Raw genomic sequence first — 26,535 nt, 5'->3', positions numbered from 1 at the left:
AGAGGTTGGCCCTGCTGCCTCCACAGTGCTCACTGTGGTGCTTTCCTTACACACACAGCTTAATCCAGCCCTGGAGCACTCCGTAAAAAAAATCAAAGCGTGAGTCATCCCACTCCAAACCTCAAACCATGTCACAGACCATCCCTTGCTCTGCTGAACTACTCCTTCTTCCCCCACATGCCTCAGAGGAAGGGGAAGCAAACAAGGTTTCCCACATCCAAGCTCCTCGCACAGCTAAAAAACCTGTCTCGCCTGGCTCACTCTGCCCTCTAGTAGTGGCTGGATTTACAGCAATGTGCTGTTTCAGTGCTGTGCCTTACACTGCTGCATCACCACCCTCCAGCCTGGAGCTGCCCCTTGGGCAGGGGCACAGCCAAGAGTTTGGGGAGGGTGTAGGGAGCACCAGAGCCTGCCCTGGCTCCACAGCCATGCCTGTGCTAAGGAAGTGTTGTGTTTTGTTTTTGTTTTTGGTTTTTTCCCTAGGTTTCCCACAGCAGTGACTCATGATAATTTATGAAACACAGCGTAGAGAGCAGCTCGAGTTGAGTACCTCCAAAAGAGGGACCCTGAGCCAGGACAATCCTGGGCAATTATACCCTTACAGTCTAATCCTTCCACCCCTCACATATCAGTTTGGGCCAATTGTAAACTGTCTGGGGCCTCCCTGTTCTTCATTGAATCTCTTCATTTTTGTCAGGTGCGCTGTTTCTTGCCTCTGTTTGTGTTTTACTTGGCCAGACTGGATGTCAGTTCTAGGTCTTGACCATTGGTTGCTATTTTGCACCTGCAGCTGGTGAGAAAAATAATTCCTTGGCAATAACCAAAACATTATGTTTCTTGTCTTCTTTTAGACGCACCATTCTGTTCCTTTACGTACCTCTAGGGATGCCGCTCCTGCTGATGATCAAAAGGTCCCTTATTTTCTTGCTTGAGCAGACTCTGGGGCCCTTCTTTGCATAATGAGGCAGAAATTTCAAAAGTTCACAGCTTGTGGCCTAAGCAAAGTTAGCTACTTATGCTAAGCAAGTTCTATATAAGCAGTTTCTAAACAAGTTCTATAAGACACAGTATAGCAAATAATTCAATAAACTAATGCAGCCTGTTCTCTAACAGTTGGCACTGATGTGCAGCCAGCATGGGCAGAGCCATGCGCTTCTCCCACAGTGCCCGAGTGAGTCATTTGTGTCACTCCTTGGCCAGCCTGGAAAATTGCTGCTGAAAGTCCAGGGCTGGAGCATTTGGTGGCTTTGGTGGGCTGGAGTGGCCTACGAAGGGCAGAACCCTGAGGTGGGGTCGCTTTTGGACACCCAGGCTTGGGTTTCTGGTAGCTCCTGCTGAAGGCTTAGAACTGGTCTGAGACCAAGTGGCACCCATGGGCTATGAAAAAATGAGGAGCTCTTTTGGAAGCAGCAGCGTCAGACCTCCAGCCCCATTGCCATAGACCCCGCCTCCTCAAATGATGAGATTAAGCCTTTACAAGCAGTTGCACCGGGTTGCAAAAGTATGGGAAATTAGTTATTTATTTAAAAAATGACAAAAAAACCCCCAAAGTTATAAAGAAGGAAGCTGGGGTCCGCACAGTCGCAGTCGGTCCCGGTGCGTGGTGCCGTTCCGACCCCGCGCACCGGGGCCGATCGTGCGGAGCGGGGCGGAGCGGGGCGGAGGCGGTGGCCGAGGGGGCACATGCGCCGTGCGCGCACTGCGGAGCGGCGCGGAGAGGCGCGCAGAGGCGCGCAGCGGACGCCGCTGCCCTGCACCGCCCCGCGGGGCCGCCGCCGAGAGACCACCCCCCAAAAAAAACCCGGCGGAGGTGAGCGGGGGGCTGGGAATGCGGGAACATGTGAGTTTGGGGAGGGGGACACCCTATCGCGGGGCATCGCGGAGCGTCCCCGGCGCTTTGCAGCCTTTTTATTGGGGTCCTCCAAGGCTTTGCATCCTTTGCGGGCGGGGGACATCCTTGCATGGAGGAGACCCCACCGCTCTGCATCCTTGTATTGGAGGGGAGGAGGTGTCTGGGCGCTTGCATCCTTGCAAAGGGGGGGTTCTCCACTGCTTTGCATCCCTGGATTGCAGGGGTGTCCTCCATACCTTTGCATCCGTGCATGTGGGGGGTGGGTGCATGTCGCTTTGCATCCTTGCATTGGGAGGGGGTTGTCCAAGCTGCTTTGCATCCTTACTTGGTGGGGTCCCTCATCCCTTTGCATTGATTCATCACAGAGTAGGGGGGATCCTCCACTGTTTTACACCTTTGCATGGAGGGGAGCGGGGCTGCTTTGCACCTAGTCATTAGGGGTGGGATTCCCAAATCACTCAGCACATTTGCATCACGGTTCTCTGGGCCTCTTTGCATGGGGGTGGCCATTGCTTTGCAGATGTATGGGGGAGCCCTAGCAGCTTTACAATCTTGCAAGGTGTGTGTGGGGGTCAGGCCTCCTTGCACACTTACATGGTGTGGTGGGGTGCTGTCACTTTGCATTCCTGCATGGAGTGGGGGGTACCTGGCTGCTTTGCACTCTTGCACTGAGGGATGGGCATCACTTTACATCCTTGCATCCTGGGGAGGGAGGATCCTTTGCTGCTTTTCATTTTTAGATCATTGTGGAGGATAAGCTGGGCCTGCGGTTGCCTGTGCAGGGAGAGGCACCTCTACCCAGCATTGGGAAGGGCTCATCACCCCCCGGTTGGGAAATGTGGGGGGCATGAGGGGATGGGGTGCTGCAGCCTGGCATGAGGCTGGCGAAGCAGAAGGAAGCAGGAAGGCAGAGGGAACAGGGCCAAGCAGGGCAGAAGCCTGGTGGTATCTGCCATGCGAGAACCCCCACCCAGCCCAGGGTCCTCTCTGGCGTTTGGACCCTGTCCAGTGTCCCCCAGCCCAGGGTACCCTTGCAGGCAGGCGCACACGCCCCCACCAAAGGTGTGGAGCTTGGGCCTCCACCTCAGTGATTCAGCTACTTACAGGGAGCTTTAATTTTATTGCTTAGAACTCGAGTTCTTGCTGCCTCGTGGTGGTGTCAGCGCGATATGGATTAAGATGCTTTTTCGTATAGTTTGTGGCTGCTTTGTCTGCAGCTGCCTGGCGCACAGCAGCCGGCTGCCGGATACGCTGCCGGACACGAACCGGAGGAGGGGAGCGCAGGACCTGGATGTATGGGCAGACCAGCAATGGCAGAATTAATAATTGATCTTCAAAACTTCAGCGTGCCAAGGCACACCCCTCATTTGCTGCATCTCGTGGCCTGGATTTTAGAGATGTTGCTAGTTTCATTTAAACAAACAAACAAACAAACAAACAAAGGTATTTTCATGGCATCTCTATATCTCAGTAGCATCCACTATGACAGGTTGAACAGCTCGGTGATTTGGGGAAGTTGAAGACAGCATCAGTCCAGCAAAACTTCACCTGGCAGCTAGAAGGTTAACATGCACTGTGCTCTTCTGCCACAAACGCAGAGCACACTAAGGGCTCTTACACAAAATGCCTGTGATGCAACTTAGACCCCTTTCCCGAGGAGCTGAAGCCCACAGAGAAAACTCGAGATGGAGCATATTTTGCTTTGAGCTGTCATCTCCCTTGGCCCAGTTCTGAACTAAAGATACTCATCCTCCATTTTATGGTAGATGACAAATCAGCTGCGGATGCCAAGATCTTGACAAGTTACGAACAACAGCCCTCAAGCCAAGAATGTTAAAATAAAATAAAATTAAAAAAGACATGAACCTAAAACCCAATAATGTTTTTTTGCAGAGCTGCTCATCCAAAAATCCACCCTCTGGGCTGCACCCCTCAGGCAAGAGCCGCAGCGTTTTGCAGGTTTCTGAGCAGAGGGGATGCAACGAGCTCCCAGGCAGGAGCTGCCCTCACTCCCCCAGGTCCCCCTGGCATTTTGCAGGGCTGCACGTATAGCACCGGTGGGCAAAGCCGCGTTGTCAACGTGGGAAGGGCCCACCCGGGCACACAGCGCAGCCCCGGCAGGGAACTGACTGGAGCCGGCTGGGAGTGCTCTGTGGCTGGAGATGCTGGTCCTGCGGCTGTTCCCAAAGCCAGCGAGCACCGGCTTTCCAGAAGGGCCCTTGCTGCTCGCCGAGGGTTTCCTGGGTTAATCAAAGAGCCTTCTATATTAGGGAGAATAAGGCTGGTTTGTTCAGCGGCGTCTTGCTCACACAAACCTCCAGCAAGTGAGAGAGATCCTTCTGTTAATGAGCTGAGCACAAAAAGGAAAAAAATGTCATTGAAGATTTTCCTTTGGCAACAGAGAGTCATTAAAAACAACACGATTCCAGGCCAGGGGGGATCTTTTCTAGCCAAAACAGAGCTGGGACGTGCTGCTGTTCCCACTGCCCCATTCCCCGACTCCTCTGAAGATCAAGGCATCACGGCTCCCAGGCGGTCCTAGCACAGGAACCGCGCACCGAGCAGCCAAGGGATGATGGAGGAGGATCACATGGAGTTTCATCTGCACCTTTTTTCACCCCTTTCACCCTTCAGCATTAGAGTATCAGAGTGTTGCATTTGTGTGGGTTTAGCTTGTATCGGAAGCAGAAATGAAGCCAGAAGGTGGTGGTGATGGCAGGTCTGTCTGGGGGCTGGCAGCGGCTTCGGTGGAGTGGGAAAGACCTGATGAAATAGCCCTTAGCACCCTGACCAGCACCGGGGAGCACCGAGGCCTCCCCATTTATGAGAAATCAAAGGACTGAGCCAAACCCCACATCAGCTAAAACCCAAGGGAAGCAACTGCCTGAAAACCCACTTGCCAATTTACCATGTTTGCTAGTTGCATACCTGTAAAGAAACATCATTTAGATAAAAACCATTAAGCAGCCTGTTCGTTTTAAACCAGACATGCAGCGGCACAAGCTTTTTATACTAACCCCAAGGTAGCAAGGCAGTTGCATTTACAGCATCCTCCTAAGCAGGCTTTTTGGCAAAGGTCGGTGTTGCAGAGCCCAGCCTTCAGAGGCGTTTGTGATTTAGAGGCAATTTAGTCAAGTGCTGTTCCTAGAGCTGTAACATTCTGCAGTAGAAGTTAAAAAAAAATACCATGGCATTTACTAATAAAACTCTTTAGGAATATTTTTAGCTGTGATTTCACGTTATGTTGCACTTTGCTGTGAAGTGTTCACTCGCTGAAGCCTCCTGGCAGTTGTTAGCTGTGGTAGAGCTGCCTTTGGCTGAGCTTGCAGAGGAGGAGAGCTGCAGATGGACCGGAGGAGAGGTGTGGGCAGCACTCCCAGCCGGGGCGGGCCGTGTGCCTTCCTGGTGGGACACAGGTCACCGATCCAGCCCCAACCCAGAGAGCGATGCAGCTCTGCCCCAGGACCAGCCAGACATCCAGCTCCGTCTTCCCTTTGGCTGGAGGGCCTGACCCTTTCCCTGCAGCTCAGCCCCAATCAGTTCTTGGCTAACAGCAAATATTGTGTGCCACCCAGGAGCAGGGCTGAGACCTCTCAACTCATTTCACATGTGCTCTGGAAGCAGCCAGTCCCCAGCCCCAGCTTCCATGCCCCCCAGCCCCATAACCTGCAGACCGGGAACAAAAGCAGCATTTTCAGTCCCCAAAGCATTTTGCTACCTGATGCTTTGCTGTGCAATGTGCTAACCCTTCCTGCTCAGGATGGGGCTGGGATGCTTTCTGTGACCCCAGCCAGACTCCTTCTGGATGGAGAGGTCTCAAGGAGGGAACAGGCAGTGGCATTGCTTTTCCCATGCCCACCAGCCTCGGTGCAATCAAGAGAATTTAGTCTCACTGAAGATCTGCCCTCTGGTTTATTTTTAGCCAGGGGAATGCTTGAGATCCAGCTGTTTTTAATATATTTAATTAACCTTTGGACAAGAGCTCTGGAGTGATTATCAGCTTTGCACAAAACAATGACATTTGTCATGCTGGTAGCGTTCACAACCATTTGGGCTAGCAACGAATTAAAAAGTGGTCGCAGATGCATTTTGTAAATTAGAGCGATGAGTCCTTGCGGTGCAGATCACACTCCATTTTGTGTGAAGTCAATCAGCAAATCTGGTCCAGCTCTAGCAAGCAGGTTTCTCCGCATTGCTGAGAGCTGCCTGCAGAGTTTTTACTGGTTGATTTTTTTCAGAGACACCAAAGCTCCAGCCCCTATAGGTACAGACTCTGCTCTCCCACCTGAAGATGTTCATGGCCCACATCAGCCAAACATCTGAGGTCAAGAAGCAGTTTTGGGCCACCTGAGCCAGAGCTCACCCCTCAGCCATTAGGTAGCTGCTGGTGGCCTCTTCTGTCCTCTGTGTATTCGTCCTGTTGCTCCTTGAACCCTCCTGCACCGATTTCCAGCACACCCTGTGGCAGAACTCCACAAATCAACAGCTCAAAAGCTTGCTGCTTTTGCAGCTAACACTTATTTCTGTCTGCTCAGGAATGCTGCACACCCCGGGGATCTTTCCCAGCTCTCTCCTGTGCCAGATCTGTCCTGCCAAATTCCACAGGACAAGCTCCTGCAGGCACCTATGAGCCCAGCTGACTGTCACCCCTGCCTCTTGTCCTTTTCCTGACTGCAGAGTCCTCTTTTTTTCCTCCTTTCAATATTTCAGGACTACCTTGCATCTCCTTCTCCCTCCTGCCCCTGCAGCCCTTCCCCTCCTCGCCAGTCCCAAGGTATCTACACCAACGCAGGTTGCTGTCCTGAACAGGCACTGCAAGATCTGACTTCTTGTCCTTTTGATAATAATTTGTAAACTTTTTTTGCCTTTTATTCAAACATAATAGATGTTCAATACACCACTTTGTATTTTTTCACTACTCTGGCTCCTGACATCTGACCAAAGCTTTTGCTCCCTTGCAAAACCCTCTGGTTACTGGCAGCGTCTGGTCCTTGGGGTTCAGCAGCGCCCTGAGCAGCCAAGCAAACAGATTGCTCCCAAACCTTGGCCCAGAACTGAGCTTAGCTGAGGGGGGTGACCTAGACTCCCAGTTTTTAGGGCTTGGGCATGGCTGTGCTCACCACACGCTCCCCCACATTCTCCTCAAAACAAGGCTCAGGCTTTGTCTCATCTGTCTGACACACGGTGCATGAGGTTTCCCTTGGCTGCCTTGTGCAAGTTCAGCTGCTGCTTCACGTGCTGGGTGCCGTGTTTCGATACCTTTGCAAAGGTATTGAAGGTACCTGCTTGGCTGATGTGTTTTCGCAAGCCAGTGGTGTGCAACGTGGACATCCTTCCCAGCCCTGCCACAGCTCCATTCCCAATCTGGGTTTCTCCTGCAGGGAGCACCCAACCATGGAAACCCCCAAAAGTGCCTTCTGTCCCACCTTGGCCCAGTGAAGGAGGTGGCAGCAGGGGGACTTCTCTCTCCTCTTTCATGCAATATGAAACAGGGCACTGAGGCTGAGACTGCAGCTAATCAGGCACTTACCAAACCAAACGTCTGTCATGGGGATTAGCCAGCACCTGAGAAGCATGTTGTCACCCAGCCTGTCCCTCCTTGCAGGGCCATCCAGAGCATGCGTGATCCTTGAGGCCACTTTGAACCCCTCTGGTCGAGTCCAGCCTGGCTTGGCAAGTCACAGCCTCAATCCCTGCCCAGTGGGAGACAGCGAGTTGTGTTTGGGGGTGCAGTGGGGAAGAAGTGACAGTCACATACGTGAAAAACTGCTGCAAAGAATGTAAGGAGCAATGGCTGGACACAAAACTCAATTTTTTGGGCCCTTTTGCAAAACAAGAGCTGCTTTTCTGCCCCAACAGCCCGCAAGGACTTAAGCTGCAGGTGCGATGGCTGCTGAGATGAAGGATGACATCTGGAAGGAGCCAGCTGTAGGGGTCACCTGTGAGCCAGCATCGGCACATCACACTGCCGGTCTGGTCTGCAGGGACTAGGCAGTTGTGCTCTGGGGTAGCCCTTATTCTCCAGCCCTCTTGCACTCTTCTCCTGCATGGTCTGGCAAAGCAGGGGCTCCTCTTCAGCAGCACCAGCAGCTCTGGGGTTTGGGATGCTGCGGTCAGTTTGCTGAATGTTCCTTGGGAAAAATCAGCTTGTATGGGTGGAAGATAAAGCTCATTTCTAGTCTCATCACCTCCCCTGCCTGTGCATCTCATCTGGCCTTTGTTCAAGCAGTGGTGAGCTAGATGCAGTTCCCTTCCAAGCTCCTTTGCTTGGCTTGGAAAGCAGGTGGGAGGCTGCACCTCTGCAAGCTGATTCCCAGCTTGGGTAGGACACAGCAGATTTTGGAGGGGATTTGTGGCCATAGGGGAGCATCGAGGCTCTTTGCAGGCTGCAGAGGGCTGTGAGCTGGCTGCAGTCCCACACACTGGCTGCAGTGAGCTGCCCCTGGCTAGACAGAGTGATGGGGAAACTGGGCTGAGCAGCATCTCCCAGAGCACGGGCAGCTGCTGCCCCAGCGAGACACTCAGGAGGTTTGACAGATGTATTATGGGAACTGCAATGCCCTACCCTGGGAGGAAGCAGCTATGTGCTGTGGAGAAGCGGACGCTTTCCAGTTATTATCAGCAGCAGTGCATTTCTCTTTGCATGACAGATGAGGCTGTCACCACTGCCTTTCACCTGCGACATTGCCCAGTGCAACAAGATTTAAAGTTATCAACTCTTTCAGCTGTCAGAGAGATAAGACAAGTGTTGGGAGAGCCCACACAGTGTGTCTGTACTGTGGCAGCAGCTCCTGGGAAGCGCCTGGCTGGTCCCACTCCTCCTGCCTTCCACCTCCAGGAAATTCCTGCTGGTTTTGTGGCTCCCATTTTCCTCCTCCTGCAGCCTGGCACAGGCATTATCCCCTTGAAGGCTCCTCACTTCCACACTGTGTGTTGGCGATGGCCCATGATGTGGAACACTGAGGTGGGGTCCAATATGGTGATACGTATGGAAGAAATCATGAATCGCTCTTGGCCAAACTCTGTCCACATTTGAGCTTCTCCCCATTGCACCAAGGAGCCACTTCCATGCCCAGTGGATCCTTGCTCCTGGGAGCCCTTTTCAGAAGGTCTGAGGACTTGCCACCAAAACCACCCCCTGGAAGGCTTGGAAATTGCCCAAAATATCAGCACAAGCAGGAGCAGTACTGGGCATAACTGAGCATCCCTTTGCTGGGGCTTGGTCCAAGCCACCAGCGCTCAGAGTTTATCTGCAGCCTCTTGGTGGGTGTGAGCAAGACATGCCTGTGAGGACAGAAATCAAGTTGCTGTCATGCGTAGCCCATCGCCATCCAAAGTGTTTTGGTCCCTTGAGATGGTGGGATTTAGGTTAGAAGTTGGCTTTTCAACCCAGACATCAGAGGTCTGGTGCTACTGGTGCACAAGGGATGCTGTTACAGCAGGTTGAGGTGGCACTTGTCATGGGAGGGGATCCCTGAATTCCTGTTAGTGGCCATTAATTGGGGAGGTTAAAAAGCAGTTTCTGCTATGGCTCAGCCAAAGCTGGCTGTCCCAGCTACACTAGCCAAAGTCTATGTGCCTCTCTCCTCCGTGGTTTCTTCTGCTGTAAGCTCTGAGTCTTGTTAGGGCTTTTCTGGAGGGAGATTAAAGGCATCTTTCTTCTCTAGGAGTGCTTTCCCATGGCGTAATCTCAAATGCTGTTATCAGACCACATACCCACCTTCTGCCAGCCTGCAGGTCTTTCCCTGCTGGGAAGAGTTTCAGACCTCAAATCCTTTTCTCCTTCATTCCCCTCTTGCATCCTCACAGGGGGTGGAGGCACAGAGAGGTCCCCTGCGTGGGGACAAAAAGCCCTGGGTGCTGGTGGCCATGTCCCAGGCGGATGCTGAGAATGGCTCTTTGTTCCTTGTTTCTAATTGCTGGGCCCAAGCAGCTCATTAACGGCTCTGCCCCGTGCCCCATCCCTGCAGCTGCCACTCAGTGGGGACCTCCCCACTTGGACGTGCCCAGGCTCGGCCTCTGTGTTCAGATTTTGGGTTGACACAGAACACTCAGGCTCAAAGCGAGCTTGGGGTGAAGCTGCCAGCATTGCTTGTCTCTTTACACAGCCTGGGGGGCGGGTGGTTCAGGGGGTGCTCAGAAAGGGGAGTTGTACATGGCCCGAGCAGCTGCCCATCAGCAGGTATCCTCAGCCTCCCCTGCAAACCCTGTCACAGTTTTCTCAGCTGAAAAACGACCAGCTGACAGAAGCCTCTTGGGCTTTTTTGGGAGCCAGGGACAGTACCAGCCCCACCATCCGCGTGCAGTGACTCTGGGAAGGACCGGAGGACACACAGTTTGCTCTGAGCCCAAAGCATCATGCAGCCCTAAGGAGGGCTCAGGGCTGGGGTCCTTCCCATGGCACCCTGATTCCCCTGGGGCTGTACTTACAGATCGGGGAGCACAATCAGCTCTTTGGGAAGTTCTTTATTAATGATTTAGAAACAATTTTTTGACTCTTCCGTGGAGGGAGCTTGCATTTGCATTTGAAAACTGCAGAGGAGCTGGTGGTGATGGCAGGGGGACGGGAGCACTGGCCGGGTGCTATCAATGGGAAACTGTTCTGTCTAATGCTGCCGGGGCTAAAAAATGTGAAGTCTGCAGATTTCTGGCTCCGTTTGTGGTCAGAATTGCTGCCTCTGTTGTCAGTGCCCGGTTGCTCTGCTCCCAGCTATTAATGGCCCTGTTTGGAAGCTGTTTTTCCTTCGCTGCCAATGCAGAGCAGGGTCCTGTGAAAGACGGGCTGGATGGGGGGTGACCAGGATGTGAAATAGGAGAGATTCAGCTCGCTGCACTCGGGAGCTGGGAAGGCTCTTCGTGCTCTCCGGTCCTTGTCAGACCGGGATCCAATTCACAGCGATTTCAATGCTAAAGCCATCAGTTCGCCTTTGCATTGGGAGCGGAGCTGAGGCGCAATGCACTCGTGTCATAGAAGAACCCCTTGTGCCAGCCTGCGGGTCACTGCCTGTATTGTGCCTGTCAGTGTCCCCGTCCCAGGCTGCAGCACCCCAGTATACACCACCCTGGCTAATAAATGCTGCTTTTTTTTCTCCTGTCTCAGCCTGTTTCACACCACTCACCCTTTACGCCAGTGGAGTAACCTGTGCCCAGGGTAACCGCTGTGCCCATCCTTTGTCCGCCCTCACCAGCTCCCATGGGTGCTCTCGCTGGAGATGGGTCTGTTTGGTGCAGGCATCTCCATGCATCTCCTTGAGCCCCGCAGAAAATGAACCATCCCTGGTTCAGGCGGAGCGGGGGCCATGCAGCGATGCTGCGGAGAGCAGGGGTGAGCTGGCTGCGGCAGCTTGCCTCGGTGCAGCGTGTGCGCAAATCAAACCCTGGAGAGCCTTGCACTGAGCTGGAAATAATAGCATTACAAGTGCTTGCTCGCTTCTGGCCGCTGTTTGGGTTGGCTGAGGCTTTTCGGGGCCGGCTGAAGGGCTGCAGCACGTGAGGGTTTGCTGTTGGTTTGAGCGCAGCTCTGGGAAGGTAAGTGGGAAAGGTTCCCCAGGCTTGTCAGCAGAGCACAAAGGTAGAGACAGGGCCCCAGCACAGTCCTCACCTCCATCCTGGCATCTCTGTACTTGCTGGCATCCGGAGGTTTGCACCCACAGTGTCCCCTGCATGTAAAAGCCCTGCTGCCATCGTGGGGGCTGCATCCTCCGTATGCCGGTGGGGGAAGGACAAGTCCCCTGGACAAAGTGCAGAGGGAGTGGGTAGAAAAAACAGGCAAAAGGGGTGTATTTTCTTTTTTTCTTTCTTTTTCCTTTGTCCAGGAGAGGCGTGAGGGCTCGTCGGCAGCATGCCGCTGGTGAAGAGGAATATCGAGCCCCGGCACCTCTGCCGGGGGGCTCTTCCCGAGGGAGTGACGAGTGAGCTGGAGTGTGTCACCAACAGCACGCTGGCTGCCATCATCAAGCAGCTGGGCAGCCTCAGTAAGTCACGGCACAGTGACCCCAGCATGAGACAGTGCCAGGGCAGTGGGATGCTGGTGGGATGCTGGTGGGATGCTGGTGGGATGCTGATGGGATGCTGGTGGGGCACCGTGGTTGCTTGCTCTGGTTCCAGTCACAGAGAAGCAGGGGCTATGTGAGAGCTGTGCAGGCTGCAGTCACCTGTAGTTCAGTGGGAATTATCCAGCTAATAAAAACAGGAGGATGCTCAGGGCCAAGCCCAGTGTGGGGCTGGGTGATATTTTTAAGACCTGTTTTCTTCCTGTAGCCAGTCTGTGCAGTGGGGGGCAGGAAGCCTTTGTGAGCCCCTTGCTTCTGGGCTTGGCCAGAAATAGGAATGTCGGGTGAAGATTAAAAAAACCCAACCTATCCTTTTTCATCTTTAGAGTTTTATGTGAAAGTGAGGTCTATATAAAAGGTCTAAATCCACATCTGTCTTCCTGCCCTGGACTAATTTTATTAGAAAAGGGGAAGACGAGAGCATTGCACATGCCAATGTGAAGGTTTAATAGGGGCAGCCTATTTCACTGCTGCATTTTGACTTAAAATAGAGAGAGAAGCATGGGCTCTTCGGGGCTCCCCCTCTATTTTCCCCCTCCAGAAGTAGATTCTTGTCTAAAATACTCTCAGAAAAATAAACGTTATATTCAGGGAGCTGCTGAAAGTGCAGCAGGCAATGTGAACAGCACCCATGGGTGCTCAGGCTGTGGCTGCTTAGTCTGGGGAAAAAACAATCAAATAGCCATGGCTGAGTCGGGTGACAGGCCAAGCAGATATCAAAAGTGCCTTGATCTTGGGAACCATTTGATATGTGGTTTTGGGGGAAGTCCTGAGGAGCTGGGGTGCTGTGCCAGGATGGGACGGGTGCTGGGACAGGATGGGTGCTGGGCAGAGATGGGTGCTGTAGCCTGCAGGTGTCAGCAATGCTCTGCCAGCCTCGCTCAGCCCTGTGACAGCAACAGCCCAAATAAAGAGCTGTTGCAGCGACGCACTGAGTGCTGCAGGAGAATAACTGCTGAAGTGAAACAAATCGCGGCTTCCCCCTGCTGTAGCACCCACCTCACTGCCCTGCTCTCGGTTTGCTGCCTTCAGGGCTGGGTTTCTGCAGGTCATGGTAGTTTCTTTGGCTGCATCTGCCCAACTATATGCAAAGGCTTTTCGGGGCAGAAGCCACCGTGGTTCAGTGCATCCTGTAGGTACCGCTCTCACTGAAAAGAATGCTTGTGCACAGAGGAGGGGGCAGGAGAAGGGTGGGTGTTTTGTGCTCCCCTCGTTCTGTTCAGCACTTTGTCAGGTCTGGGAGAGGACGAGGCTCAGATCCCAAAAACCCAAGGCTGGGGAGAGGGCCCCATGGAGTGGTCCAGGTGACCGGCTGGGCGAGGGCTCCCTGCCTGCCGCCCTTGCCCGTGATGGGTGTGCGTTGCCCTCTGCCAGGCAGGCACGCAGAGGACATCTTCGGCGAGCTGTTCAACGAAGCCAACAGTTTCTACATGCGGATGAACTCGCTGCAGGAGAGGGTGGACTTGCTGGTCATCAAGGTGACACAGTTGGACTCCACTGTGGAGGAAGGTGAGGAGCTGAGGCTATTTTGGGGTGACAGCTGGGTGGGAGTGGGTGGGAGACACGTGTTTGGGGCCAGACCACCCGCCATGCGTGGTTCAGAGAGCTGAGGCCACCCCTACACCCCGTCTTCTTCCCATGCCTCCAGTTTCGCTGCAGGACATCAACATGCGGAAAGCATTCAAGAGCTCCACAGTGCAGAACCAGCAGGTTGTGTCTCGCAACTCCATCCCCAACCCGGTGATGGAGATGTACCAGCGCTGCGACAAGCCCCCGCCGCTCAACATCCTCACGCCCTACAGGTAGGGCAGCTGGTGCATTGCTCCTTGGGCGGACCAAGGGGGTGTTGGGGTCCTTTCCAGGAGAGGCATTTGGGGGTGCACCCCATTTGCTGCTTGGCAAGAGCTGAGAGGCTGTTCTGCCTGCTTGCTGTGCCACCATCCCCATTGCATAGGGATGAAGTGACCACACACAGTTGTAGTGACTGCTCTGTTGGACGTGTTCATGGTGAGGTAACAGCTTATGGCTGTGATTGTACCAAACCCCACTGTGCAGGGGAAGGAGATCTTATCCTGTGGCTGATAACCCCCTCTCCTCCCTCCCCAACCCCACAGGGATGACAAAAAGGATGGTCTCAAGTTCTACACTGACCCCTCCTACTTCTTCAACTTATGGAAGGAGAAAATGTTGCAGGCGACAGAAGACAAGAGAAAGGAGAAGCGCAGGCAAAAGGTAACAGGCAGGCAGGGGACACCGGGTGCTCCCCCATGTTGTGGTGGGTGCATCTCGCAGGGCTGGGTGATGCTGCCTGGGTGCTGCTCATGGTCCAGAGGAGCTGGGCTGGAGATGGAGCTGCATCTCGTGTGTGTCCCCAGGAGCAGCGGCTGGTGGAGGACTCCACCCGGGAGGTGAAGAAAGTGAGGAAAGCCCGCAACCGGCGCCTGGAGTGGAATATGATGGCGTATGATAAAGAGTTCCGACCCGATAACAGGTTCTCACCATCCCCCTATCACATGGCATCATCGGAAGGATCACTGTCCCCAGATAATAGGCAGGTTTTACCTACTATGTGTTAGCTCACCGGCTCTCCTTTGCTTTTCTATTCTTCTCCATCTTTGGGGGATGCGCTGCTTGCAGCAGGGTTGGGATGTTAAGCCATAAACCCATGGTAGCTTCATGGACAGCTGGTGTCCCCAGGGTTGCATCCTGGACCTCAGGAGCAGCCCCAGCGTTGGGGTAAAGTCGGAGCGCTTTCCATTTAGCGGCTAAGGGACAAGACTGGGTTAGCTGTGTTGGCGTCCTCCTCCCCTCCGCTATCCCTCTGCTTTCTTGTATATCTATATTTTTGTGGCCATTTTTTGTTCTGTTGTCTCAACCCCAAAATAACCTCAAACCCATGTCCCCCCAACCCTCCCGCCCAGCTGACCCCCCTCCCAGGAGTACGACCATTGAGTTTCCCTGTGCCGTAGATCTTACGCATCAGACGCAGCCGACCACTCGTACCCCGCGAGCCCCAACCACCCCGCGCAGCTCCTGGCCCCGACGTCCCACCTGGCCCCGGCAGAGCACAAGGAGGGGGTGCTGGCAGCTGTTGCCCCCCAGGAGCACGTCTACCGCCCGGCGCCGGCAGCGGGCAGCCGGCAGAACAGCCTCAACCGCCTCCAGCAGCCCCACGTGCCGCAGCCCCCCGAGGCCATCCTCAACGGGCCCAGACCTCACTTAGTCAAGGATTATGGGTAGGACTTCAGCCTGGCTCTTGCCCATGGGAAGGGGAGCTTGGTTGGGGGCTAACCCCAGTTTCTGGGCTGGTGCAGGAGGGAGAGCCCTCCTCCGCAGCTGCCATGGTCTGAAACTACTAGTGAGACCTGAGGCCAAATCAGTGAGGAGCACTTTTGGGGTAACCTCATCCCAGATAAGGGACAAGGCGGATGGAGGGGACTGTTTTCCCCTAGGATGTTGGCTGCTTTCCCACGACCACGTGCCCCATAGCTCATCACTCTGGCAGAGCCCCCCATCTCCATGACCGTGGGACAGAACTTACACGGGAGTCCAGAGCAAACCAAGCCATGGCTCAGCCGGTTGTTGCCCAGGATGGGTGTGGATGCCTGGGATGGGTGGTGGGTGCTGTTGTTCCTCATGCCACTGATACAGCTTTGCCCTCCCGTTGCAGCCCGCAGCCGGTGCCGATGGCCGAGTACTTCGTGCCGCCAGCCCCGCCACCCCCACCGCCCGTCATCCCCTCTGCACAGACAGCCTTCGACAGCCCCATCTCGGCTCCCCCTGCGCTGGCACCCAGCTCGGCTGCCCCCCCATCCTACGCACCCTCACCACCCCCTGCACCCCCTGGCCCCTACTCTGTTTCCCCGCCACAGGCTGGCCCCATGGGACCCCCGGTGGCACCCCCACCCCCCCCACCGGGACCCCCTGCCATCGCTGCCTCGCCGGCGCACTCGGCATCGCCACCGGCCCCCACCGTGGAGCCCCGCAAACCGCAAATCCCACTGATGCCCATGAGCGACGCCCGCAGCGACCTGCTGGCAGCCATCCGCAGGGGTGAGCGGTGGGGCTGGTGGCAGCGGGAAGGGGTGGGGACGGGTCCCCAGCATTGCCATCGTGGTGGTAAAATACCTCTCGGTGTAGACTTGTGTGGCACTGGCTTTGTTGAGTGCAAGACAAGCCGCAGGTGGCCAGGTAGTGCATGAAGATGGTGGCATCCAGGTGGGACCTGGGGAGGGAAAGAAAAGTGATGCAGGGGGTTGGAGGGAGAAACCCATGGCTGGAGGTGGGATGGAGCCACACAGGGACACCTGGCAGCTCTTGTGCACGTAGCTTCCTTCCAGGCCGTAGCAGAGAACATGCTCCAAGGTCTCTCCCATTTCTCTTTCCTGTAAATCTTCAGGTCAAATGGCAGATTTCACCTTTAGGAAAGTTCAGCCTCTTCAGGTCAAGTGGAGGAGGAGGAGCTTTGTTGTGCTATATAGCTTTATAATCACATGCATATCACATTATTGTCTCATATTGCTTTATAACTGTGTGCATCCTCCTGCAAGGGGCTGCAGGCACTCCCTTTCAGCCAATACTTTTAATTGGGGTGGGGGATGCTGCACATTGGGCAGAATTCCCCCTAAAGCCTTTTCCCCTTCCCTACTGCAGGAATCCAACTCCGGAAAGTCCAGGAGCAATGGGAACAAGAGGCCAAAAAAGAGCCCGTGGGCAATGACGTGGCAACGATCCTGTCTCGGCGGATCGCGGTGGAGTACAGCGAGTCCGACGATGACTCCGAGCTGGACGATAACGAGTGGTCAGACTGAGGGGCCGCGGGGCTGGGCTGGCGCGGAGCTCCCCAGCTCCGTACCAGGTGTGTATAGGCGCCTTCCCCAACGTCGATGCCAACAAGCGCGGGCGGCCCCGTTCATTCAGGAGCTTTGCTTTTACACTATGTTGAAAACCCTTTGGGCGGTGGCAGCACGGGTAGGATACACCTCGGAGGCAGTGAGACCAGAAATTAGCAGCACCTTCACGTTTAATGACTTCAAAAAATACTCAGAAGGCAGGTTAATAGGATTACTCCAGATTTACACCTAGAGCAAGACCAGAGACTGGCCCTGAGTGTACTTTGCTAGGAAAGGGAAGCCCAGAGGCAGTAGTGCTTTTTCAGCTAGATGTTAATTGCGTTAACGAGGAGCTCCTGGGGAAGAAGCCTGTTTGCACAGCCGGTGCCAGCATGGGCGCGCAGAGCTGGCCGTGCACTGGCTTTGGGGACATTTTGCTGCCTGCATTTGTAACATTGGCAGATCCAAAAGCTGCATGTGGGCAGGAACCTCCTTCCCACAGAGGGATGCACTGCATTTCGCAGCAGTTGCATAGGGATGGTCACCATTGTGCGGTCACTCCTTGGAGAAGACCGAGGTGTTGGTAACCTGAGCCCATTTCCATTCTTAGGACTGGTTTTATGGGACAAAAGGGTAAAGGCAAGGCTTGTGCAGCTGGTAGGGAGATGCAGTGCTAGTCTTGGCTTAGACCCTTAGGTGCAATGTGGGCTGTCCTCAAGGGGGGAAAGGGGCTGCCAGCAAGGGAGAAGAGCTGTTCAGGGAGCTTCCCCAAGCCCAACTCTCCTTGGCCTTAGTGCTACACCATTTCAGTGTTATTTGAGTAAAAAAAACCCCACACAAACGAAAACCAAAACCAAACAATTATACAAAATGCTGCTTTTATGTTAACTCTCAATTTGCACTTTGTATCCCCATGAACTGCGCCCGTACAATTAGGATCAGCTCGGACCCAAGCACTGTTGCCTCCCGGCCTGACCCTGCCGCATCCCTTACCCCGCGAGTGGGTGCTGAGGGGGGTCCTGGAGAGCTGGTCGCCCACCACAGTGCCAGAAATACTGCTTTGCTCATCAGAATAGAGTGTGATTCATCAAAGGCTTTTTACACAGCTACAAAGGGAGGAAGCACGAGAAGGCAGAGCAGAGGGGTGGGGAATGCTGAAAATATCACAGTCAGAAGTCAAAGCCTTCAGAGAGCTGGGAGAGGTTCCCCACCGGCAGAAAATGGGTCAGGACCAGCCATGGACTTGCCCAGCGTGCTGTCCTGAGGTTTTCACTTGTGTTCCCATATACCACAAGTCCCTGAATGGGGGAAAACTGAAGCCGCACATTGAATCTCTTCTGGGCAGAAGCTTGGCTCCGAGCCCACCTCTGTGGCTCTCCCAGTAGCCATGTACGTGATGGCTGCAAAAATAGTATTTTGACTATCTAGAAGTGACCAGACCTGTAAAGGAGGTGAGAAAATACAGCTGGGAGCCAAAAGGCTCAGAGGCTGATGCTTAAATTCACCCTGAGAACTACCAACGTTGAATGATGCCCCAAGTATTTGTTTGCTTTCCCCATGGTGAGAAACTCTTCATGGCAAGATGCGATGAACCCCCTGCCCAGCTGCTGAGAGGTGTCCCCAGGTCCCCTGCCTTCTCCTGACTGATACAAAATGGTCTCTGTCCCTTGGATGTGACACCTTCTCCATCTCTGCATCTGGGCTGTGAGCTGTGGTGCTGAGTGGGAGGCTGGAATGGAGGAGCATCGTGGATGTGGGGGAGAGCAAGGGTGGTTGGGGAAGGGTTTAGGATGGAGTGTCCTGCCATATCCCTGGCTTGGGTCTCCCTTAGGGAAAGCTCCTCTTACCTTCAGTGGTGCTGATTGTTGGAGCAGGAATTGCAAATAAAATCCTCGGATTCAAGCCCAGAATTCCTCATCTTGGCAGCGCTCATGCTGTTTAAGCTGCTCAGGTGCTCATCCTGCTCCAGCAGCCTCTCCCAGTGTGAGGAAGACCCAGCACTATGGGATGAGCTGTATGAATCCATCCCAGTTCCCGCATCAGCATCCCAGGAGGCTGGCAGGGAGGCTTCGCGCCTCCTGTTTCACCCAGTTCCCACCACAGGCAAGAAGCAGCAGAGCAATAGGACACGTGGAATAGCTTATCTGCAAACCCCAAGGCAACAGGATTGACCGAAGGAGACAGGGAGACATGCTGTCCTACAGGTACCCAGGGAATTCCTGATCCTTAGTGCCCACCAAGAGCTGTCAGTTCTGAGATCAACCCTCTGAGATGCAGAGAACTGGCTGCAAAAGCTTTTGGCCAAAGCCTGGTGTCTCCACACAGGCAGAGAGCCCCTGCAGTGCCCATGATGGGCTGTCCTTAGCCAGGCAGCTGGGGTTGGAGCTGGAGGAAGTTCAGAAGAAAGGCTTGCAAAAATTTAGAGTAACATTTGAGAGTCACCTCGTGGTATTTATTGTGGGGTGTTATTAATATAGACGCGATCACAATAATGTTTGTTTGTGAAGAGAAATTTGGTTTATGTGGATGATTTAGAAACAGCAACAATGCTTTGTGAGAGACTAACAGTGGGCTCTCGGAGCTGCTGTTACCTCTTTATGGTGGTCAAAGGGCTGCAGTTGACTGCAGGGACCCAGCTGGGGCTTGGACAGAGCTGGTGAGTCCCACCGGGACATGAAGGAGCTGTAGGACATGCAGGGACATGTTTGTCCCTTGGGTCTGTGAATGTCCCAGTTCTGCAAAGCTGAGCTGATCCTGATGGGAACTGGAGAGGAGCCCAGTGCCCCTAGAAGACTGGGTCCCTTCTTTTCATGCACTAGTTGCTTTGTGTGTGTCACGTGAATCTACGATAACTCTGGTAGGACTCCGTTGGTGTGTCAGGATTGTCCTCATAGCCTCCCACTTCCCTGTCACCTCACAGCAGGTTTGCTCTGCTTGGGATTGGCAGCAGTCAGTCAACCCCTGCCACTAGCAGGGCCAATGCCGTTGAATGGCAAAGCGCCTGACAATCACAGAACTCCAGCCTCGCCTGCCCTGTGCACCAGCCACATCTGCAGAGCAGATGCACAGCTGGGAGCCTTGGGGATGCAGGAGCAAGGCTCATCCCCATTTCCTCACACCTTTACATTCTTACACCATCCTCTCCTCTTTGGACATCCCAGCACATCCTCATCATTTACAGTCTGCTTAAGAAAATTCCCGGCCCCTGGTAACACAAACCCATTTCACATGCTCAGCTCCAAAACAAGTCAGCAGGACCATAACCTCCTGGTGTTGCCCATTGGTTGAAGACATCACGATACAGCTCTTCCAGGGATCTGAACTGCCTTGGCTTCACTGAAGCTGTCTTGATACCCTGGATGGGCCTGATCCACAGGTAGCCTCCCCTCAGTGAGATGTCTACATCAGAGATCATTGCTCAGGACTATTGCATAGCTGGTGGAGAAGTAACATATGTAGTCAGTGTGGGCTGTAGACACCCATTTCTGGTCTCATCATGGTGCACCTTGTGCTTCCCAACTCTCCTGACAACATCACAAGGTGGGCAAGCACATGATGGCACCAAGAGCCCCAGTCTTATGACACAGTCATTCCTGCAAGGCCGGCTCTGCTGGTCAACATCCTTAGTGCCTTTGCTTGATGGACTCAGCCATGTTTGAGGATGAACATCTTACTTTAGGCGCGTTCATCTATTTTTTGCCCAGGTGACCTCTGAAATCCAACCTAAGTGACACCAACTCCTTGGTTGGTCTGAGCTGGGTTAGTGCTGGTGGAATTGGTTGAGCCATACTAATTAGCACTGGCTGGCTGACCCATATGCTTTGTACTCAATATTTTGTACATATGTGCCTATTTCTGTATACTCTTCCAAAAGTAGGCCATGGTGCGTTACACAACCTGAAATGCTCAAATCCCCACGTGGGCTGATATAAAAGTGAATATTTAAATATTTTATCTAGCTTGGCAGCCATTAAAAATACAATCCAGGTCACAGATGATTTAATTTTTCCTTTCTCAAGCATACCAGAAGCAGGCTGAGGAGATTCTCTTGTACATTAAGGCATCCCATTTCATGTTAAAATATAGCAGCGGCATTTCATTGCCAACAGATAATCACGGAGTGCCAAACATTTAATGAGCCCAACTGATCTCCTGAGAGTTTCTCTTACCATTTTATCTGCTTTCTCCTACTTGCCAATTTATGGGCATAGATTAAAAATAATAAATATAACTGCCAATAGGAGGAAGTATATTCTGCGTGCATACAAATGAATTGGGTCAGATGCAGCGGAAGAGTAAATAAGCCAGTTTGGTTTGCTTTGATAAATTAACAGAAGGCTATAGTCCTTGGGGTCCATCAGGAACCTCTTGGACATCTCTGATTTATCTGAAAAGGAACATTATGGGCACAGGTTATTGCCTGTGAATGCTACATAGGTGTGAAGTCTGGTCTTGCTTAAGTTTCATGAAGGTTGGTGGAAGTCTAGCAGTGTTCGTGTCCTGGCATTGCACTCTCAGTGTCTCCTTGATTTTGAGTGGACATTGGAGCTGGTAGTTGACACTGGTGGCTCTTGGAGGATTGGTGTCCTGAAGGAAAAAGGAATTGGGTAGTTTCTAACTTTCCACCCTGGGCAGTGACCTGTAGAGGTGCGAGCATCACATCCTATAAGACATCCTGTTTTTGCAGCTACTTGATCTCAGGTTTAACTCTAGTGAGAATTTAAGGCTGAACACAGCTTCTCCAGAGAACTCCCTTTACCTAAGAGCCCTCAAATTTCCTCCCAGCAATTTTTTCCATCTCTATCTCCCTTTCAAGACACCAAACAGCCTGAGCAGCAGTTTTACAGACTCCCCTGGGAACAGAGCCTGAATTAACACCTCAGCTTAAAGGACAAATGGAAGTTTTGCTTGTGGGGAGGCAGGTTGTAGCACTGGAGGTGGTATTTTGGAGGGTGCTTTCTGGAGGTACGTGGCTGGCAGGAGCACCACGCCAGTATCTTAGGGACGGACCATGGAGGGCTGTGGGAAGCATTCCCCATCGTGAGATGCTGGCAAGGAGAGCACAGGCTGTTCCTTCCACCATGATTCCTGTTTTTCCTGTAGTAGTGGTTGTTATTTAGGGGTAAGTGTTATTTAGGGGTAAGGTTTTCTCAGCTGGCATGTCACTTTACGGATAAAAAAAATAAAAGGGCGGGCAAGGACTTTGTCCTGAGGAGTTTACAGTTTACAGCAAAGACCATATAACCTGCACTGCACTTTAGAAGCCTCAAATGCTCACCCACCCATGAATTTACCCCCAACTGGGCAGCAGCACGTTGAAGACTGTTGTCCCTTCCTTAGGTGACCCCACAACCAGCACCACGACCACATCCCCCTGCTGATGGCAGCGGTGGGGCTCTCCTGCCCCTCTCCACTATCCCCACACAAAAGTGCCTGAGCAAAGTACAGGAGCACCAAGACATGCTGGTTTTGTCTGCCCTCAGGATGGTCCTCACATGTTACTCAGGGCTCTACTCCTCTGGGGTGTCCATGCATGTGATAGGAAATATGACAAGGGGCACCACTGCAGTTACCTGCCAACACTTAGAGCTGTGCATACAGTATATACGACGCTCTACTAGCTCATAGAAAGTGTCCTCCTTCAAGCACCTGTACAGAAGCCTAGATTTGGAAGTATTTCAGTCTTTTTTGAGAGTCAAAGGGGTTTTTTTGCTTTGGTGTGTGTGTGAAGCTGATCTTCTTTTAACAGACCCCAGGTTTTCTAGGATCACTCTCTCAAGCTCTGCTTTCTCCAGGTGAGAACTGTGCCTGCATTTTGCTGGGGGAGTGAAAGAAATAACCACACTCACAAACTTCAGTGAGGGGTTTGTCCCTTCTGTACTGTGCCCACAGGCAGGCTGGGAGGAGGGCACCAAAGTGCTCCCAAAGGAGGACACCATCCTGGTGTTGCCACTAGGCTGAGGCAGAGCCTGCAGCAAGGGACCTGCTCTTGCTGCAGAAAATCCCCAGCTCAAACCTGGATTGACCATGGTGTCCCCCGAAGACTATGCTGATGTGACATCATCACTATTATCTGTCTTATGTTGGTACAGGCCCTGAGGTCACAAACATCTCCATAGAACTACATGATGGTAGATCACCAATGCTTCACCCTCCCATGGGCATATCTCCTAATAGACTTCTTCCCACAGAGCTGCACCCACAGACCCGTTTGTGGTCTTTTAGCAGGAACAGGCTCAAATCTGCTGTTGGTCATTGTGTTTGGGAGCTTGCGAGCCCAAGGGTGCATGATATGAGCCTTTCCCTGCACACTTCTCCCATGGTGGCGGTACCAGAGGACTGGGTTGGTCCTGGGTGGACTTTCAGCCCAAAGGTAGCTCTAGCACTTAGCTGTGCAGAAAGTGTTCAGAGTGCAGAGAGGAGGAAACAAGACAAAGAAAATAGCCTGGCATTTTAGGTTGGTTACACTCCCACCATTCCATATGGGGAAAAACTTCAGGTGGGCAAAAACCTCTGCAAAGCTACAAAGGACAAGGGGGAGAGTAAACCCATTTTTCTGTGCGTGTGTTGGACTAGAGTAGAAAGCATGGGCTTGAGTTGTGACAGAAAGGAGTAAAATCAGATCTCAGGGCAAGCTTTCTCAAGGTAAGGGTGAAGAAACCCTGAAATGGATCACAGGCACTCAACCATAGAGGTCTTGGAGAAGCAGGTAGGCAAAGACCAGAGAGAAGCCCTCGTTGGCCCAGTGGGTGGTGAAGGTGCCCACAGGGCATCTCTTCCAGCTTGGTACGTTTGAAGTTCTGCCTCATCCCCTCCTCCAGCAGCACCACTACTTACAGGTCTGTCCTGGCAGGTTACAGTCCCAAAACATTGCCCATCAGCCAGGGCAGGCTGCTTGTGCTCTCCCTTAGCTTTGTTGGCCCTTTTCTGATTTTGGTGTTGACCCTTAAATACAATAAAGATAAAATGTACTGCAGAATAAACACCTGAGGAGGAAGGATGTGAAGTAACCACAGAGAACCAGGACACACAGCTGTTACCACTGTATTTCAATGGTTAGAAGGCAACAGCTCCAGCAGCCTGCTCCTTCAGACCATTCATGATCCGCAGACTGCATTGTGTAAACCATGGTGGTGCATCAAGTCGAGCAATTTTAAAGTTACCCTTTGATTTGGGGTAGCTCAGTTCAGTAATCTGAAAACAAACACAAAACTGAAAAAAAACCACAAAGTAACTTACATGTGATTTCCAAAAGGAAAATCTGTTCTGTCTCCTTCCCCTGCACCTTGAGGGACAGTCAGACCCAGCATTGCTTCCCAGCTAAGCACCAAAAAATGGAGCAGTTATCACCATAACCGCTTCCAAAAAATCAGTTCTCTAAGAAACTGGTGCTTGAGAACAGAGCAAGCAGCACATTGGCCCACAGGGCAACAAAGAGACAGGGCTCCTGCTACTGTAGAAAGTGCTTTTATCCCTGAAGGTCCCACCCCAGCTTAAGTGTTTCAAATCCCATTGATTTTCACCCATTACCAGTGTTTGTGTATGCCTGATGCCTCAGCTGAGAACACTTACTCCATAGAAAGTCACTTCTCGGTGTGAAAAAACCCATAAAAATCTTGCATTAGAAATGAAGAGGACTTTGAGCCTGATGGTGTTACTGTGATACACATGGAGGATTTACTGGTTTCCTGCTGGCAGCAGGAGCATCTGGCGTGATCTGGCCAGGTCTCTGAGAATCACACTGTTATGAGCATCAACAACCCCCCTCACCACCACCACCGCCAAAGTTATTTTAACACTGAGATGTTTCAGATCTACCTTTAATTCTGGCCAGTTTTCCACAAATGGGGCCTCTCTTTGTGGTGCCTTTCATCTCAGAGCAGATTAGGAAAAAGAAAGAAAATCCCCACTAAAAAGAAAACTTTTTCTCCAAAATGCATTTTTAGGAGTGTTTTGGGGCTGATGGCTCCTCATTTCCTTCATTCTGGGGCTACTTGACTTGCCTGGGGGAATCTGAACCAGGATATCCCCAGCGTGAGTTTGGGTTGATGCTGAAGCATTGCTGATGCTTTGTTCCCCTCTGCTTTTGGCTGTGCCGTGTCCCTTGTGCCTTTTCTGGAGGTCCCCATTGCGTGGCCGAGGAGTGCGGGGCTTTGCGGGGCTTCCCAGGGCAGGTGTGTTGGCCGAGCTGGGGAAGGGTAGAGTATTTCCAAGTATTTCTGATGCTCAGCCTGTCCTCACCTGGGTGGAAATGTGGGCCTGCCCAGACCCTGAGGTATCTGCTGGGATTCCTCCTTCCCCGCGCAGGGGGTTTTACACCCCTGGCTGTGCACAGGTAGTTTTGGGAGCAGCTTTTACTCTGATCTTGTCCACCCCAAGGGAAAACTTGCATGGGGACATGGAGGGCACGCCGGAGGAGACAAACGCTGTCACCACTTTGCTGTGGGACACATACATGCTGGTGGGTTTGCTCCAGAGCGTGTGCACTGCTGCTACCATGGGACAAGTATTCAGGCTGGAGAGCCTTCCTCCGCCTCAACCTCCTCCTCCTGCCCCAGCCCAGGACATGATTGCAACAGGACAGGAGCCAGCTCGCTGCCAGGTTTCCATGGCCATCAGGGTGAGCAGGAGCAGCAGCACCCCTGGGTGAGCCCATGTGCTGCAGGAGCGTTATTTTGACAGGCACTGAAGCCACAGGAGGATCATCTCCTGTGCCCTGCAGCCACCAGCCTGGGGTTCCAGGCCAGCACAGGCTGGGAGCACCTCAGATACCCCAAAAACCCCCCAGCGCTACCCAAACACAGCAGCTACAAGGTAGGGAAAAGCCCTGGGACAACTGGTCCTCCTAAAATACAGCATCTATGAGTGGCCGGCTCAAGCTGGGCACTTTAAAAGCGATTTTCTCCCCTTCTAGCACTGGCCTTTCTTAGGGACAGCCTGGAGCTGAGGCTGATCTTCGCGGAGGTTGGCTCCAGCTCTGCAGGGTGGCGTGGCGGGGACAGGGAAGTGTGGTTTGCTTCCCCGCATCGATGGGGCTACCCTGATGCTCCTGCAAAATGCTCATTTTTTAATACCGGCAGAAGTATTACCTGTATTTCTTTCAACTTGCTGTTTGACAGAATCAGCTGGGAGATGGGCATCTCTCCCATGGGAGGGTCACCCGTTGCAGGCCATAACTTGATTTCCGTTATTATATAGTTGACATTGAAAAAGAAGGAGATGTTCACTGTCTAATGGGGTCTTTTAACCATGTGCACTTAGTCAATAGGTGAGTAGATGTTGCTGCTTGTATCTATTTGCCGTACCCAGTTGCTACATGTGAACAAGTGTGTTTTTTCCCAGTGTTGTGGGTTCTGCCTATCGTGACACGATGACGGAAAGGTAGGGACTATGTCCATCGCAACACGAGCTTTCTTCTGTACAGTGTAGAGAGGAAACCTGGAACAATCCGAAGCACCACTTGTAACTACATTTGTTCAAAAAATGTCGTCTTAATCCCAAACTGTTGACACTTTATGCATGTGATAATTTAAAAAAAATAATAATAAAGATTTTAAGAGGTTAAAGTAGATTTGGGTTTGGCTTTTTGTCAGCTTGCCCTCACTGAGTCCCTTTGCTGTGAGTTATCAGCCCTGTGATATGCCCTTCTCTATTAGAGTCAGGGCACAAAAGCAGCAGCAGAAAGCTGTGATTTCTCTAGAACTCTTCATTTGGAGAAGCTGGCTCTCAAAGATCAGTTCATTCCCATGAGTATTTAATGCCTGACCGCCTGGGCGATCAGGGGGCAGAATCACTTGCT

The 26,535-nt window shown here is 52.7% G+C and overlaps 1 protein-coding gene across 2 annotated transcripts; it reads left to right on the top strand.

The window, feature by feature from the left end:
* The first annotated feature begins 1,689 nt into the window (after window positions 1-1,689).
* On the top strand, window positions 1,690-26,307 carry LOC136106270 (actin-binding protein WASF3-like). 2 transcript variants are annotated; one of them, XM_071813410.1, is made up of 9 exons: window positions 1,690-1,810; window positions 11,668-11,826; window positions 13,279-13,413; window positions 13,553-13,706; window positions 14,019-14,136; window positions 14,280-14,395; window positions 14,874-15,140; window positions 15,575-15,957; window positions 16,558-26,307. In XM_071813410.1, the coding sequence occupies exons 2-9, from the start codon at window positions 11,694-11,696 to the stop codon at window positions 16,713-16,715; spliced, it is 1,464 nt and encodes a 487-aa protein (XP_071669511.1). In that variant the 5' UTR covers window positions 1,690-1,810; window positions 11,668-11,693; the 3' UTR covers window positions 16,716-26,307. The 2 variants fall into 2 exon arrangements, with proteins under 2 accessions (XP_071669511.1, XP_065702602.1); XM_065846530.2 differs by having other exon boundaries at window positions 1,692-1,810; window positions 14,280-14,455.
* Window positions 26,308-26,535: the final 228 nt, after the last annotated feature.

Source organism: Patagioenas fasciata, chromosome 11 (assembly GCF_037038585.1).
Source record: "Patagioenas fasciata isolate bPatFas1 chromosome 11, bPatFas1.hap1, whole genome shotgun sequence".
NCBI classification, from domain to species: domain Eukaryota; kingdom Metazoa; phylum Chordata; class Aves; order Columbiformes; family Columbidae; genus Patagioenas; species Patagioenas fasciata.
The sequence above is the reverse complement of the archived record's forward strand: the minus strand, read 5'-3'. Positions and strand labels throughout refer to the sequence as shown.

Bases quoted from the DNA above. Each gene is read 5' to 3' on its own strand.
- LOC136106270 (XM_065846530.2), top strand. From the start codon at position 11,694: ATGCCGCTGGTGAAGAGGAATATCGAGCCCCGGCACCTCTGCCGGGGG. The intron at 15,141-15,574 runs GTAGGACTTCAG...CTCCCGTTGCAG, and splicing joins CACTTAGTCAAGGATTATGG to CCCGCAGCCGGTGCCGATGG. The intron at 15,958-16,557 runs GTGAGCGGTGGG...TCCCTACTGCAG, and splicing joins GCTGGCAGCCATCCGCAGGG to GAATCCAACTCCGGAAAGTC.